The sequence below is a fragment of the Martes martes genome (genome assembly GCF_963455335.1).
Source record: "Martes martes genome assembly, chromosome: 4".
Lineage (NCBI taxonomy): Eukaryota > Metazoa > Chordata > Mammalia > Carnivora > Mustelidae > Martes > Martes martes.
Window position 1 is genome coordinate 158,862,663 of NC_137891.1, and position 17,815 is coordinate 158,880,477.

Here is a 17,815-nt window from a genome sequence, read left to right on the forward strand (position 1 = left end):
CACCCAGGCACCTCTCCTCTTTTTTTTTTTTTTTTAAAGATTTTATTTATTTATTTATTTATTTATTTATTTTTATTTATTTATTTTTAAGATTTTATTTATTTATTTGACAGACAGAGATCACAAGCAGGCAAAGAGGCAGGTGGAGAGAGGAAGGGAAGCAGGCTCCCTGCTGAGCAGAGAGCCCGATGCGGGGCTCGATCCCAGGACCTTGGGATCATGACCTGAGCCAAAGGCAGAGGCTTCAACCCACTGACTGAGCCACGCAGGCGCCCCAGATTTTATTTATTTATTTGTCAGAGAGAGACAGCACAAGCAGAGGGAACAGCAGGCAGAGGGAGAAGCAGGCTCCCCACTGAGCAAAGAGCCCCATTTGAAACTCAATCCCAGGACCCTGGGATCATGACCTGAGCCAAAGGCAGACGCCCAACCGACTTAGCCACCTAGGAGTCCTGATAGTAAATTCCTCTTAAACCGATTCAATACAACCAAAAACCAAAATCCCAGATTTTGTAATAACATGAATCAGAATGTTACTCTTTCCTCTTAAAATTATTTAGTGTGACTCTCCAGACCTTCTATAACAAAGTTCATCAAATGTTTTTATGCCTTGGGGCACCTGGTTGCCTCAGTGGGTGTGTAGCCAGCAACTCTTGATCTTGGGCTTGTAGGTTCAAGCTCCATGCTGGGTTTAGAGATTACTGAAAAATAAAATCTTAAAAAAAAAAAAAAAGTTTATGTCCCTAGCATGGTACAGGAACATTGCTGGGTGCTGAGTCCAAACTTTAGCTTAGCATATGAATCTCACCATGATGTGGTTCCTGAAAATATCTCCAGCCACATTTCTCAGCATTCACTCAATGAACCAGTCTGTGATATATACTGTTTCCTCTGCCAGGAATGCCTTTCCCAGCTTCTTCATCTAGCTAACACATACTCAGTTTTCAAAATACTACTCAACATCTCATCTGGAAGGCTTTTCAGTCCCCTGACCCATTACATCTGACTCAGACCCTCCTCTGAGTTTCTCGAAACTTCTATGCCTTCCTTTATCATGGGACTTTACACACTGAACTATAATCACTGGCTTTTTTCTTTCCTCCATTAGCTTGTAAGCTTGCAAGTCCAAATCATGTCTAACTTGACTGTGTTTCTACATTCGCTGGCACAGAGCCTGGCACGTGGAAAGTTCTCAATAAACAATAACAATAATGCTAATTAATACTCTCGTTTCTCTTCAGATGGCATACATTTTTCACCTTTTACTACAGATTTCTGTGGAGGAAAAAAAGCCCCACAATAATGCTAATTAATGTGTGAGGTACTATTTGAGAGCCTTATATATGTTATTTCATTTTCATGATAGCCTTGTGGAGTAATTGAGTCAATCCCAGATTTTATAGATGAGAAAATCAAGGCTCACAAAAGTTAACTAACTTGCTCAAGTTCATACCAAGAACAAGTGGCAGAGAAGTCCATCCAAAAATGAAACCTATATACTCAGGGTGCCTTGGCAAAGTCGGTTGAGTGGACAGCTGTTGGTTTTGGTTCAGGTCAGGACCCTTAGATCGAGCCCCACATCTGGCTCCAGGGCATGCTGGGTGTTTGCTTCAGAATTCTCTCCCTCTCTCTCTGCCCCTCCCCCACTCACTTGGACACATACTCTCTCTCTCAAATAAATAAGTAAATCTGTAAAAAAAAAAAACCAACTTACTGAAGCATTATTAAAACTGGCTTCCTAATAATTTAATGAATGAATTATTAAAGAAACAAACAAACAAATAAAAAACTGGCCTGACTCTTATTCAATTATCTAGTTAATTTCAGAATACCTGGGCAAGTCCTTTCTGTAGGTTACTGGTCATACATCTTTGTGACTCTGGTTTGGGGCCCCCAGTTTCCAGTTTCCTCAAGAGTGTACTTCTTTCTACCAATAAGTATGTAATCTGTTCACTGGGGCTTCTCAGAGCTATTTCAGATAAGCCCTCTTTATACAACATTTCTTCAATCTCTTTTATTCGCACTTCTGTTAGGAAGAAATAACAGAAACAAAGCTGTTAAAAGAAATGCCGGCAAATAACTGGTGTTATAAAATGTTAAATGTGTTCTTAATGAAATAGCAAGTTAATTTTTTAAAAAATCAGCTATATTGCTACTACCACTCTTCTGCCCATCCCTTCAGGGTGTCTGCAAACTTTCAGGAAAAAAATAACCAAAAAAGTAGTGGAAAGGGTTCTCAAAAGCAGTAAATATTCTTAATGTTACATAACTTTAAATATTGTTGTTTTATTGAGTGTTTACTATGTGCTAGGTATTATACCAAGCACTTAAGATAAATTTATGTCACCTAATCTAATTCACTGAGGTAGGAAACATGATTATCCTTTATGAGACAAGGATGCAGGCACCAACAAGCCAACCAATTTGTGTAAGGTTACTTAACTAGTCCTGCCAAAATTCTTGGTGATTTCAATATTCAGGTAGATTATTCTAGTGCCCTGGCTTCTCAGTCTCCCCAACTGACTTTCAAAGATTGAGTCCTCCACCCCATCTCAGTCCCTACTCCATAGTAATTCTCTAGACCTTGCTGTTAGCAGCAACTCCCCAGTCTCAATTTCAAGCATCCCAGTCTCCAATCACCATTTCCTATATACTTCGTCTAGTAGCTAGATGTCAACAAGTTTCTGACTATACTGACAACTATAATCCACTAACTTTAACACTTTTCAATGTTCCTTATCCCACTCCCATTCCCATTTACTTTCTTAGATTCATCTAAGCTTAGATTCATGTAAGCAATTCATCATTATAATCCCCCCCACCTTGAAAACACACAATTCCCTTGCCCCTCTTTCCTTCCATTATACATGGCTGACAGAACTCCAGCCCGTAAACCAACCCTTCACCTCTCCTGTCCCTCACTCCAGAAGCAAAGTGTAGCTGGAGAAAACTGCACAGCTGGTGCTGATTGCTTTCACTCTAAATTCACGTCTACTCACCTCAAGTGGGTCCTTATTGTCCACCAATCCTCCCACAGGTCCCTGGAATTCTCTCTCTCATTTTCCAGCGATCTAGACCATTATTTGATTCCTCTCTCTCCTCAAGTCTCCAACGCCTCCTTCCCCATCCTCACTCTCAGCTGAATACCCTGCTTCTTATTTCACTGAGAAAAAAGCAGCACTCCAGCTTCCACAAACTCTCCTTACCAAATCTGCCAATTCCTACATACTCTTCCCTCTTGTGAGATTTAACAAACTATCTTTGCTCCTAAGGCCACACTCTCCCCTTGTGTGCTGGATCCCATTCCCACTTCCCTTCCCACTTATCTCAAAGACAACACGCTTTCATCATGTCTCTCTGGGACACCACACACTGTTGGTTTTCCTCCTGTCATGCGTGCCACTCCTTCTCAGACTTCTTGGCTAATTTCTCACCTTTCCATCCTCTCTAAACATAGAAATGCCCAGGGTCGAGTCTTCTTTTCATTCCCCAGGTAATCGCCTATCATCCCAAGGCTTTAAGTGTTGGCTATTTGCTGATGACTCTCAGATTCACTGCTCTAGCATGCAGTGCCTTCCAAACATACAACATTGTGTACTTGACATTTCCACTGGGATGTCTAATATATGCATCAAAAGGTACACGTCCAAAAGCAAATTCTTTACTGTCTTTCCCAAATGGGACTTCCCATAGCCTCCCCAACCTAAGTAGCTGTAACTCTAATATTCCAACTGCTCAGGCCAGAAAGCTTTGGGTCACCAATGATTTCTCCTCTTTTCTCCCACCCAACATTAAATTCATTACAAAATCATATTATTTCTACCTTCAAAAAATATCATTTAATTACATAAGCATTTCTCAAGTGATTAAGTTTTATGCTCCTAAAATAAACTTGTATTTTGCAAACTGCTCACTAAAAGTAATAAAGCTTATTAAAAAACCAGATTGGTACAGACAATTCTAAATCTCTGTCATTGTGTAACTAGAGTGCTATAAGAAACCACTGGCAATCCTAATAATTACATTGGTACACTTAAAGAGATATATCAAATTCTTAAAAAATAAATACTATAGTAAATATAGGACTTTTGTCTTTTTTTAAAAACTCGGGCTTGCTATAAAGGTGAGCTCAAAGAGCTGAGTCTGCGGAGTTATGGAAACAAAGCCAAATGCACAAAGATTAGGGCTACCTTTGCAATAAGCACTTCCCAGGAGAAACATGTGGCCAAACTGAGTCCCAGAGAAGAATGTGGGACAAATGAACTTCATGTATAAACTCCAAGCCTTGCTGATTAGCTCAAATCATTAACATGCTGGGGGACGCTGTATATGAATTTCTGCATTAAAATGACATAATTCAGGGGAGCCTGGGTGGCTCAGTCATTAAGCATCTGCCTTCGGCCCAGGTCCTGGTCCCAGGATCCTGGGATGGAGCCCCGAGTTGCGCTCCCTGCTCTGCAGGAGGCCTGCTTCTCCCTCTTTCACTCTCCTTGCTTGTGTTCCCTCTCTCATTGTGTGTGTGTGTGTGTGTGTGTGTGTGTCTCTCTCTCTCTCTCTCTCTGTCAAATAAATAAATAAATGTTTTTTAAAAAAAGAATCTTTTAAAAATAAGTAAATAAATAACAATAAAATGACATAATTCCCCTATTTACCAATCCTTCATAAACTAATTTATACTGGCAGCAGGACACACAGTATCTTCCATTTCTCACAGAATTGGAAGATACCATTGGAATGGCAGATTAGGGCCCTGAACAACCCTCTTGCTGAGAATAACTAGGAATGCCAGAAGAAATTTGAAAACTCTTAAAAATGCAACCACCATACAGACAAAAATAGAATGCAAACTTTCAAGCCAGCAGAAGAAAACTCTGTATATTCAATGGAAAACAAGACAGGAAAACAAATGAAACAAGAGTGCAGTACATATGAAATAGGTCCTATGCTTAACTCAACCTTTCCATCTGATACTCAAAATAAAGAAAAAACTTCCATCAGCAGAATATTAGAATATTCTTTTTTTTTTTAAAGATTTTTTATTTATTTCAGAGAGAGAGAGAGATCACAAGTAGGCAGAGAGGCAGGCAGAGGAAGGGGGGGAGCAGGCTCCCCGCTGAGCAGAGAGCCCGACGTGGGGCTTGATCCCAGGACCTTGAGATCATGACCTTGAGATCATGACCTGAGCCGAAGGCAGAGGCTTTAACCCACTGAGCCACCCAGGTGCCCCAGAATATTAGAATATTCTAAAGGGGTCCTATCCATGTTCTCCCTTATAGCTTTGTAGTACTTAATAAACATTTCCTGAGTCCTTAATATGCTAGGTGCTTTACAAGGCAGGTTCTGTGGGAAACACAGAAACCACTAAGACCAGAACATGATCTCTGCCCCAAAGGAGCTGACACAGGTCACTGTGACACAGTGTGTTAAGTGCTAAATAGACTTTGAAGGAAATAACCATCTTGTCCTCTCTCACACACATTCCCGACTATTTCAGAACAGATAGTTTTAAAAGACCAGGCAGAAAATACACTCAAACAGGATAAGTACTTTTCCTGGAGTGGAAGATTATAATTTTCCCCCTTCCTTCTACTTTTATACATTTCCCAAATTTATACAATTGTCACATATTCTTTCTAGAAGTAGAAAAAAATAAATAAACTCCACACTGTTAACAAAAGGGAAAAATACCCTGTTTCGGTTGGAGCTCTTTAACCACATTTCTAAGCTCTTTGTTTTCCTCTTCACAACTGTGAGAAGATGCTTCTCTTTCCTCTGTTAAGTTATGGACATGGTTTGTATACTTTTCCACCTAAAAAGAAAATAATACATTTTCTTACTCTTAGTCCATGATTCGTACAGTAACCCATATCAAATCTATGAAGTGAAAGAATCATTGAGAGATCACCATACGATCCTGTCTATAATCAAAGAAATAAACAGAAAACTTGGCTTTCCTTAAGTGTGAGTCTCCCTCCCTAAACTTCCTTCCAGCTGTTTCATTTTATCAGACACTGTTACCCATAGATATGATGACACAGCTCTACAAATTTCTGGGACAGTCACAATCTCTAATTTTTTTTTTTCCATTAACTTGCCAGATTTCAAATCAAGTCTCCTTATCTATGGTGTAGGCAATATAGCATGATACCCACGAACAGAGAAAAATCTCCACAATAATTGTTTACCGTCCTGTGCTAACAATGATGATTAAGATGTCTGAAATGTTAATATTAGATTGTACTAAAATACGGGGTATTTTTAAAAATAGCTTTTGGTTAATACGGCAACTTCATAAAAGGCACTTTTATGTGGCTCATAATAATAGATTAAAACCTAGCTCAATACCCCAGGCACTGTATTAAGGACATCAAATATTTCATTTTCACCACAATCCTCTGAGACTGTTATCCTCCCACTTTATAGAGGAAGAAGCAGGCTGTTAAGAGGCCAAGAGATTTGCATTGTCATGCAGGAAATAAGGAGAGGAGCTAGACTTCACACTCAGCAGGGCCAGACCCAGAGGCTAAGCTCTTACCTATCTGCGAAATTGCTTAAAAGTAGACTAACGTGGGGCACCTGGGTGGCTCAGTGGGTTAAAGCCTCTGCCTTCGGCTCAGGTCATGATCCCAGGGGCCTGGGATTGAGCCCAGCATCCGGCTCTCTGCTCAGAAGGGAGCCTGCTTCCCCCTCTCTGCCTGCTTGTGATCTCTCTGTCAAATAAATAAATTTTTTAAAAATCTTAAAAAAAAAAGTAGACTAACAAAGTAATTGCATTTTGCTGAATTGTGTTGAAACCTATTGCACAACCCCTCATAAAATGAACAAAGAGCTGAATGGTATATAGCAGAGGCAACTCGGCACTGCCACCCAACTTCATAACTTCCTGCTAATCTTCAGTTTCTTTCTCTTCAAAATGGCAGGAACAGTAACACCTATTTCTAATAATTAATAGCTATAATTGATTGAATACCTGCTAGGAGTCAAGCACGTGTGTGTGAAATGTTTTACGGACCTTAACCTGTGTAAACCTCATACATCTCTTTGAAGAGGTTATTATCCCCATCTTACCTATGAGGAAAGTCAAGCAAAGAAGTTAACTAACTTGCCCAAGGCTACACAGAAAGACAGTACTAAAGGCAATTTTTCACACCCATTTGCCTAATGTTAAAGTTCATGGTTTATTATATTGTCCTACTTTTGTTCTAAAGGAGCTGCATTCTTTAAGAGTTTGGAAATCACACTGTCCTCTAAAAGTTAAATTTAAAAATCAGTAAGTTGCCTATCTGAGCTGAGATTCTGAAACACAACAGAATGATTTCTAAGCAACTTGAGAGAATTTCTTAACTCATTTAAAGGAAGAATATGTCAAAAAAAGTAGGTTAATCAGTATCGGAAACATCAAAAGAGTGATAAGTCAAAAGATGCCATTATCTACTCCACTAAGGGCTAGCTAGCTAGATACCCTGCCACGTTCTAGTCTATAAAAGGACCAGAAATAAAGGCAGGTATAGAGAGACCTATTGTGGAAATCAGGCCATCTCAGTCAGTGCTATAAAAATTAGAATATTTGTTCTGCAAGTAAACATCTGTAATGCAGTGTACCTGTAGAGAAAGAATCCGTCAGCCACAGGACATGCATATCTGGTTCTTGTGGCAATTACATTTCTTTTTGCCCACTAGTAAGCTGGTATCTATTTTTTTCACAAACTTCTCTGTGAGTGTAGTTAATATAAGGTCACCTTTGAGAAACAGATCCACTGACTAATCAGGTTTCTAAGCCCACAAGAGACAAGCAAGAGGGTCAGCTAAAGGGTGGGTTATTGAAACAGGATGAATTTACGAAGATAATGAAAACCACCTTGAGCAGACCTATTTGGATGTCCAGCCAGTCATCTATCTCTTGGTAACATCTTGTACATCTCTACAGGAAATGAATACAGACTATTGGAACGTTTTAGGGAAAAAAAGTACATGCAAGTGCTTTTGCAAACTACACAGTAATATTCAGATGTTGGTTTTTAACATGTCGGTTTAATGAAGGACAATGAACAAAACCACAGTATCTTAAAACTTTATGTTATTAGCTCTTACTTCTTTCATTTCTTCCATGTGCTTCGCTGTAAGCTCTTCTAAATTTCTGGTAGCAGTGCTCAGCCTGTCTTCACTGTTCTGGAATAAGCACCAAATAAAGTAGAGTGGTTCTTCTGTAGCAACAAGGGATTCAACTCCTTCTTTCTCAAGATGGTGAAATACATATTCTATCTGAACTTCTCCCTTGGTAAAAGAGATAGCATATGTATATGTACACACATGCATACAACACACACACACACAAAACTGAGCACACAAGAAAATTGACATGCATGTACACCTAGAGTTAGACTCTGTACAAAGTAGTTTAGTTCTTCTGTTAATTAATGGGTATCTTATCCAGTTATGATGGACATTTACATGAATACCCAACAACACAAAGAAAATTAAAATTTTAAACTGCTTCATAACATCTTCTAAAATACAAAGTGATGACATTATATGTAATGCAAATGTATATTTTTTAAAAATACAAGATTTTCTGTATGCCCGGTTCTGAAGTTTGAAATTTAGTAATTAGAAAATTGCCCAAGGGCCCCTTGAAAAATTATAAATTCCAAAGAAGCTTTTTTCCCCTCAGTTGAATTTGAGAGATAAAAGGACTCCTCTGGAAACTAGAGAGCTCACTGATTCTGTGCTATCAAGGGATTACTGTACTCACTGAATATGGCTTAAAATTTCTGGTGACTTTCAAATCATTCAGTTCTCTTCCAGAACTTCTTGATCTAAGCCTGTCATCAATATTATCTTTAGTTCTTCAAGCTACAAAAGAGCTTACACTATAATGGTAGGTGAAAGATAAATTTCTGATTGAAGTTTTATCTGTGTTTCTCTGTTACTAGAATCTCTAGCTGTGACTAGGACTTGCTGTTGTAATCAAACATAGTTTTTTTTTTTTTACAAGATTTTAATTATTTATTTGAGAGATAGAGAGAGCACAAGCAGGAGGAGGAACGGGAGGTGGGGGAGTAAGTAGACTCCTCACTGAGCAGGGAACACAACTCGGGGCTAGATCCCAGGACTCCAGGATCATTGACCTGAGCCAAAAGCAGAGGCTTAACCGACTGAACTACCCAGGCACCCCCAGACACAACTTTTAACGAAGTTAATCTGACCAAATTGTAGTGATCTGCATTATTATTACTGTACTGCAGATAGTCCACACAAACTACTGTTTTGCTTTCTTCATTATTTGTATTATTTTTCTCCTTTCTTGCTAAGTTTTTCAGGGTTATTTTCACATCAGCAGTTTAAGTGGACAATATATAGAATTCTAATTATCATCTGAACCTCACGCTGAAAGAAAAAAGGATTCAGGTCTGAATCGTAGTACCCCACGTGTTTGCCTCATGACTTACAGCTAAAAATCTTCTTGTGCTCCTCACCTCACTTCCATCATCTGGTCCCCACTTGTATTTTCATTCTCCCTTTTTAAGGCTGAATACGATTCCGGTGTGTGGATGGGTGCATGTTTGAGTGTGTCTGTGTATGTGTGTATCACATTTTGTTTATTCATTCATTGGTTCATGGACAGTTGAGCTATTTCCACCTTTCAGCTGGTGTGAATTGACACTGTTGTGAACACAGGTTACAGGTATCTGTTTAAGTCCCTGCTTTCAGTTGTTTGGGGTATATGCCTAAAATAGATTGCTGTCTGTTGCTGTCCTATAACTCTGTTTAACAAATCTTTGAGGAGCTGATCTACTATTTTCCAAAATAGCTGCACCATTTTATGTTCCCACCACACAACGCTAGGGTTCCAATGTCATATCTTTGCCAATACTTGTTATATTTGTTTTATATATATAACAAGGCCATACTGATGGGGGTGAAGTGATTGTTCTCTTAAACTGTGCTTATTCTACAATGACAGTGAGACCTCAGTCCCTCGACCATTACATCTCTCAAACTACCAGTTACTTTTGGATTTTCCCCTCAAGCCTGGAGCCAACAGTCGATCACTGCAATCTGTCATCAATGTCCCCAGTTATCCTGCCCCTTGAATCACCTTCCCTGAAAATCCCAGCCCTGGAAATAGTTTTACTATTTAACAGTTCTTTATCTATTTTAGTTTGCTGAGGGCTGGTAGAGAAAAATAAAACAAGCGAGCAGACTGGAGGCACTACAAATTCATGGTCTGCAACCTGAGCCAAGCTTCTCTCTTGCTAGATCAATCTATGCATTCTTTACCAGATTCTGCTACCATTTCACTCTGCAACTATTCAGAACTTCCATCTCTCCCATCAATCTCCAACCACTCTCACCTCTCCCCTCTTTTGGCAGATCCCCTTGTCTCCCACAGCACTAGTAAAACTAAAGTCATCATAAAACTCTATCAACTTCTACACCGAGGTATTAGCCTTTATCTTGAGAGACCTTGTTCTCTTTCTCTACTCAGTGGAGGAGACTTCCATCCTCCTGATCAAAGCAAGTCTCTTCACCTGTGTTTGAGATCCCATCCACACTGGTTCTTCAAGGAAGTTTTTTCTTTTCTTTATACTCATCATCTCCCTCTCTACTGATCTCTTGCCCTTCACGCAAGATGCTTCTGGCCTTGGGCTGCCTGCATGGCTCAGTCGGTTAAGTGTCGGACTCCTGATTTCGGCTCAGATCATGATCTCAGGGTCGTGAGATCGAGCCCTGAGTCGGGCTCCATGCTGGATGTAGAACCTAATTAAGATTCTCTCTCCTGGGGCGCCTGGGTGGCTCAGGGTCCTGGGATCGAGCCCCACGTCGGGCTCTCTGCTCAGTGGGGAGCTTGCTTCCTCCTCTCTCTCTGCCTCTCTGCCTACTTGTGATCTCTGTCTGTCAAATAAATAAATAAAATCTTAAAAAAAAAAATTCTCTCTCCCTCTCTCTCTGCCCCTCCCCACACAGGCTCTCACCCTTTCTCTCTCAAAAATAAGGGATGTTTTTGGTCTTAAAAATAAAGATACAAAAATAACCCTCTTTTGACCCCACCACATGTCTCTGAAGCTACTGTCCTCCTTCCAAATTGTCTTCCCCTCCCCTCCTCAACTGCATTTTGACTTCTGTTCTTACCACTATACTCAAAATATCAGTTACCAATAACCCCCAAAATGCCAATCAAATTGGACATGGTTCTGTAATTTTTTTATTTTTAAGATTTATTTATTTATTTGACAGGCAGAGATCACAAGTAGGCAGAGAGGCAGGCAGAGAGAGAGAGAGGAGGAAGCAGGCTCCCTGCTGAGCAGAGAGCCCGATGCGGGGCTTGATCCCAAGATCCTGGGACCATGACCCGAGCTGAAGGCAGAGGCTTTAACCCACTGAGCCACCCAGGCGCCCCAGTTCTGTAATTTTTATATATGATCTCTCTGCACTGCTATCTTGTAAATGTTTCCTTTCTTTGTTCTGGGACATCACTTTCTCCTGTTTTTACTCTTACCTCTCTGGCCTTTTCTTCTCTCTGTTCTTCCTGGGCTCCTCTTCTTCCACAGCCCCTTGAGAGGCTGCCATGTCTAAGAATCCTGACTTTGGCTCTCTGCCTTTCTCACCATCATGGTGATTAACAGCACGGATATAGGAGTCTGACATATCTTGGTTCAAATCCTGGCTCTGCCACTTTATAGCTTTGTGACTAAGCAAGTCACCTAACTTCTTTAAACTTTAATCTACCCCCAAATAAAATGGATTAATAACAATGCCTACCTCATGAAGTTGTTAGGGTTAAGTAATAATCCATCTTTGCTAAGCTCCAGCTCTATCTAGGAAAAAAAAAATGGGAAGAAACAGAAACACACAGAAATTAGAACAAACACAAGTGCTAGTGGAAAAGACTGCCAGTTGTCCCCCAGTATTTATTCTTCCCTTTTCCTGCAGCATAAGATAACTGGTTTCTTGAACGATCATACAGCCACCTGCCTTACTGGAAGATTCAGCCATGTGACCTAAGTTCTGACCAATGGGGCTGTAAATGGAATTGTGTGCCACCTCTAGGAAGTGCCCTGAATGGAATGGGATCACTCTTCCTCACTACTTCCTCCATTCTACTGGCTGGAATACACATAAGATTGCTGAAGCTTGAGCAGCCATCCTGGATACATGGGGTAGAAGTAAACTGCCACAGATAATATACTATCATGAGAGAAGCAATCTTTGAGTCTCCGACGATTTCCCCGCTGAGCAGGGAGTCTGCTTCTCCCTCTCCCTCTCCCTCTGCCTCTCCCCCGGACTCGTGCTCGCTCTCTCTCTCTCTCAAATAAAATCTTTTTTTAAAAAATCCATTATTTGAATTATAAATGCTCTAACATCTAAACTGCACATAAAATAACCCACATAACAAAGCACACACACAAACTATTCTCTCCAGACTAGATACTGAATAAATGCTCATTAACTACTTTAAAAAGTTTTTGCCCCGCACCCCAACTTCCAGATGTAAAGAATGAGTTGGTAAAGCTGTCAAAACAAACTAGACAGAGACATAGAATTTTAGATGGAAAGAGGGTAAGGAGAATGGGCGGCGCAGAGTCATTGTTTCTTGTTCTTATTTCCCTTACAGGTGCCCTCAAAGTACAATGAAGGAGCCAGGACTATATCTCGTGCTACGGCACATCTTTTGGCTCTGAGGAAAGGATAAGTTTTGGGTCTCACGGTCTTACAGTGACATTAAGGAACAAAAGTAAATAGCATGGCCACAAAAACTGATATACCCAGACAGGCTGTTCACCTTAACCGTCTTTCTCCCCTCTACACAAATATAATTTTAAAATTATAGGCATCTTAAATATGATATATGTTATACACAGTTTTTTCCTTCTCAATTCCCAAGTAAACTGAGTAGAAAAATACTTTTCAAAAAACTGAAAGCAATGTAGCAATGTTTAAATGCTTAAAATATAAAATAAAGGGGAAAAGGAAGGCAAAAATGTACACTAGCATTACAGCTATGTAAAAATGTACACTCATGAGCAAGGGCTGACCCAGAACAGAAAACGAACTTGATATGTTGGGACAGGGTTTCTTAACCTCGGTGTCACTGACATTTGGATCATTCTTGTTGTTGGGAGATGTTCTGTGCATAGCAGGATGTACTCTGCCAAGGAGATGCCAGTAACATATCCCCAGCTGTGACAACCGGAAGTATCTCCATCCTTTGCCAAATGTCTCATGGGGAACAAGATTGCCCCCTGGGTTTAGAGCCACTGTCCTAGGGTGAAAGGAAAGTTCTTAAAAAGTTACTTTTCAGTGCTGCCCTAATGATGTTTATTCAGTAAATACATACTGGAAGGGGAAAGGTAAGATCCTTAAAATACAGCATCTAACACTGTGCTTTTCAAAAGTTAGAATTTATCCATTGAATGTGAAAAATGGATAAAGTTTCAGAACTTTTTCTCTTCTTTTTTAAAGAATTTATTTATTTATTTATTTATTTATTTATTTAGAGTGTGAGCATTGGGAGGGGCAGAGGGAGAGGGAGAGAGAGAATCTCAAGCAAATACCACACTGATTATGGAGCTTGATCTCACCACCCTGAGATCATGACCTCAGCCAAAATCAAGAGTCAGACGCCCAACCGACTGTGCCACCCAGGTATCCCTAGAACTTTTTTTTCTTCTTCAATCCATTATGGAAGAGAAAGCTGAATTTCTCAGTATTTGGAAACTTGACCTGGCTGTAAGTATGAGATATCACAAACAGTGCTGTAATTGGTATGAGAAAATAAAAATATCCAAATCATTCTAGCCCCCAAAGTACCCGCTAAAAGTACATATCTTCAAAATAAGTTTACACGTAAACCTGAATACTGAAAAAGAAATAGTAAGACTCAACAAGGAACACAAACTTTAAGACAAATTAGTTTTTCAACTAAAAGAAAACTGCACTGGCTCGAAATGGATTTCATTCTGTTTTTTAAGGTTCTATGTTCCAGTCTTTTTAGGACTATTAAGCCTGCTCCCTTGCCAAAAATATTTATTTTCAATCACTCCTCCTCATTGTTTCTGTTTCTTGGCTCACATCACAAAGAATGTTTTCCCAGTAAGAAACTGACATGAAGGGGCACCTGGGTGGCTCAGTGGGTTAGGCAGCCAACTCTTGATTTCCTCTCAGGTCTTGATCTCAGGGTCCTGGGGGATCACCATCCTCCCGCTCAGTGAGTGTCATTGTTTCTTCCACTCCCTCTGCCCACTCCCCCATACATATGTGTACTCTCTCTAAAATGAATAAATCTTTTTAAAAAAAAAAGAGAGAGAGAGAAGAAACTGACATGAAGAGAAGGCACAAGAACTATTTTAAGCATCTCCTCTCCAGAAAATTTGATGGTATCAAGGCACTGCATTCATATGGGCTTAAAGTTGGAATCCCGTTGCATGATCATTCTGAATGATCTTTTCACATGCATAAATACATCATGTAAATCTAACAGAGTATTCACTTGAGCAAGGAACAATCTTTCTTTATATAAGCCTGGGATGGGCCTAAAAATGCATTTTTATTTTTCCCCCCTCAGTTTCAAAACACACTAGGCTTGTAGGAATTCACTGTTTGTATTTACCAAAGTGCGCTTCTCCATGTTAGTTAGTTTAACCAAGACAGGAAGCTTGCCACAGTGCAGAGAAACAAAGAAAATCTTCCAAAGGATTCCAGAGCTGAAGAATGTGGAATACTTAACTACCCAAAGCATTGTAGCAGGAAACCAGAGGGAGGTGGTCTACAGATGGCAGAGGTGGTGGAGACGAATGGACATTCAGTGATGTGCAGCATGGACAAGAAAGGGTGAAAATGGCTGTGGAATGAGCAGGATGAGAAAACTGGTGCTGAGGGTGATAAGAGAAGCGGATGAGATTGTAGCTCGAAAGGCAGAAGGTAACTGACTTGATGACGTCCGAAGCTGAAGATACAAAAGGCCTCTCCAGAACTTCATCGGCATTTAAGGTTCTGCATGATGAACATAGGGCGAACAAGCAGAAAACGGCAGTTCTTTGTTCACAAGCCTATGACCAGGGGAAGCCGTAGCTCAGAGGACTCGGCACGGGCCAGGCCCACCAGGCGCAGTGGTCTGTGCAGGGCTGAGTCTTCGCCGGGGCAGTGAGAAAAGGGGCGCCCACTTAACCGACGGGTTCCAAGCTCTCTCTAAATAGGGCAGACGGCCTAATTCTAAAGGCCTGTGGCGGCAGGGTCCCTTCTTCAAGCAGAATCACTCCAGCCCGCCACTATAAAGGCAGAGCCAGGAGAGGCTCTTCTCCGGTTTCGGGTCACACTAGCGAGAGAAGCGGGAAAGACCTGGAATGCAGAAAAAGAACGCAGAAAAGACGCTTTCCTCCTCGGGGCTGAGGCAGAACCGCGGGAACCTCAGGAACCAGGCCGGAAACTGTCTTTTGTAGAGTGCCGCGAGGGTCCCGGCTCACTGGGCTCCACAGCTGCTCAGCGGCCAGCGGCAGGTGCTTACCCAGGCCCGGGCGTCATAGCAACCGCGATTGCCGCAGAGACGCCGAGGCGTCCTTCCGGCGGGAACCATAGAAACGACGCGCACCATTGGCTCAGGGGATGCTCTTCCTGTGGAGACAGGGCACACCATTGGCCGTTGGGCCGTGGGGCGGGGCTTTCAGACAGAAACGAAAGTACGCCTCATTCCATTGGCTTTGCAGTAACCATGGTAACAACATATGAGCGCTTTTCCTACTTCGAAGTTACGTTTTGTCCCGGGCATTTACAACTCTCAAATAGCTTCCCGCCAGGCCCTAAGTGGAGACCGGGCTTAATAACCTTGGTTCTATTTCTCTAGAAGTAACTTCATTCTTAAAAGGGAGAGGGGCAGGAGTTGTGAATTTTAAGCCTAGATCTGTCACTACCTGGGGCGCCTAAGACAAATCACATTTTTCGGATCTGGCTTTATTATTATAAAAATGAAGAAATCGGATTTGACTAGAATTGTCCCTAAGATAGAAGCCCTTTAGAAGTCCTAAGCACTGAAAATTCAGTTTAAGTGAACCGGTCCTCCACCTATGTTGTGCAAAATAAAATTTCAAATTGACAACTTAAGAGAGGCTTGGTATATAACATGCTCATTTAAATGCTCTTAATTGCAAGATTCTGGTTAGTTCACCAAAGCTTGATTTGACCCATTTTGGGGGGCCCTTGCTTTGCTGATACCTTAACTAGGTACCCGCATTTCAGTCTTATTCTAGTTCCACATAGGACCCTTTCCAAAGCTTTGCCAGTTATCTGGACAGATTTCACCCCTTACTTTATGGAAGCACTTCAACCATTTCCACCTTACAAGTGTGTTTTCTCTGATCTAAAATGCTCACCACTTCCAGTCCACTTAACTCCTACTTATCAGATCAAGTGTCACTTCCTCAGGGAAACAATTCTTGGCCCTCCCATCCAGGTCAAGTGCTTTCTCATTTGCTCTCATTGACTCGCATTCCTTTTCATTCTTTCTTTCTCTGCACACTCCTATTTGCTGTTTAAAACGAACAAACAAAAAACCTCCTGGAATTTTAACATGTGTAATATTGTTTAAGTGCTCCAAATGCAAATTAAGCTGAATTGGAAAACATTTCAAATAATTCCATGTAAGAAAAAGGTGTTTGTTTAAGCCTAACAATACAGGATAGGAAATGGTTCCCAAGGGAAGTAATAGATGGTAGAAACCAGCATCACTTCTAGTTTTCACCCCATTTACCCTCATTAGACATTCGAACATGATGACAGTCATCATCCACATGAAGCTATAAATGTAAGGAAGAAAATCAGTCTTTCGCTTCTTATCCCTTCAGTACCGAAGCCACTCTGACAGAGCCTGTTGTCTTTGAGATTTTGCTAATTGGACCTTGAGTTAAAATTTTTGTTCCATGGGACTGCTGCTTCCGGAACAGTGCTGATTGCTGCAGTTGTTTTCCCTCTGCTTGTAAGTCACATTTCTTGATTTAGTGACATATTTCAATGCATCTTTGCACCGCTGCTCAAATCTTTTCAACTGCAATTTATCGCACCGCTGCCATCACATTGGGTTACCCTTCCCAACTCCATGAAATACTGCTAATTGCATTTTAAATCAAATACGTGAAGTGTATTTCCCGCTTCTACCTATTTATTAATGGTAGTTTCTCAACATGCACTCTGGACCACCTTACAGATCATTTAGGGGATTTTTCTGAGCCACATTTCTCGTGCACTCCCAACCCAAAGCTCAGGACAGTAACAGAAGCTTTGAAAACTCAAGAATTCAGGCATCAAGCAAGGTACCATCAGAATACTGCCTTGCTGAGAAACATTTATGTGCAGGTAAAAAATTTACATGCCATACACCAAACAACTAATGCTTTATCTTCACTGTTTTACTTAAGTCTCACAACAAAGGGTACTACTCAGCAGAGAGGCTTATTATCTCTATTTCATAAATGAATAACTTAAGTCATGAGTCTGCGCTTACAAAACAGGTGATACAACTCGAAAGGCCCAACTTGGCTCCAAAGCCTCTACTCCTTACCATATAGTAAAGCTTCCCTCAGGGCAGAAATCACATATAGGCCCCTTCCTTGCCCCAGGTAGAAGCCAAGTTTTCATTAAGCACAATTATAAAATATCTGAAAGGTAAACTGTGAACTCAAATGGAGAGTCAACCTAGGAAAAGGAGCAAAAAGTGAATGTAGTGGGAAGCTCATCATTCTAAAGGCAAACTATCTTAAGGGAAGTGTCCTTCTCTTGTACTCCCCTTCGATAAATTCCCAAAAAACATCATTTCCATCACGTT

The 17,815-nt window shown here is 40.8% G+C and overlaps 1 protein-coding gene across 1 annotated transcript in view; it reads right to left on the reverse strand.

The window, feature by feature from the left end:
* The window catches only part of CCDC30 (coiled-coil domain containing 30), a gene marked incomplete at its 3' end in the record, with an annotated part of 116,489 nt that extends 100,954 nt beyond the window's left edge, over nt 1–15,535 (reverse strand). Inside the window, exons 1-5 of the mRNA XM_080801711.1 lie at nt 14,932–15,535; nt 11,764–11,819; nt 8,092–8,274; nt 5,689–5,809; nt 1,833–2,026 (exon numbers count right to left, since the gene is read on the reverse strand). Of these exons, the coding sequence (XP_080657837.1) occupies nt 1,833–2,026; nt 5,689–5,809; nt 8,092–8,109 (333 nt within the window). The 5' untranslated portion in view covers nt 8,110–8,274; nt 11,764–11,819; nt 14,932–15,535. The remainder of the gene's footprint in view (nt 1–1,832; nt 2,027–5,688; nt 5,810–8,091; nt 8,275–11,763; nt 11,820–14,931) is intronic.
* Between the last annotated feature and the right edge of the window lie 2,280 nt (nt 15,536–17,815).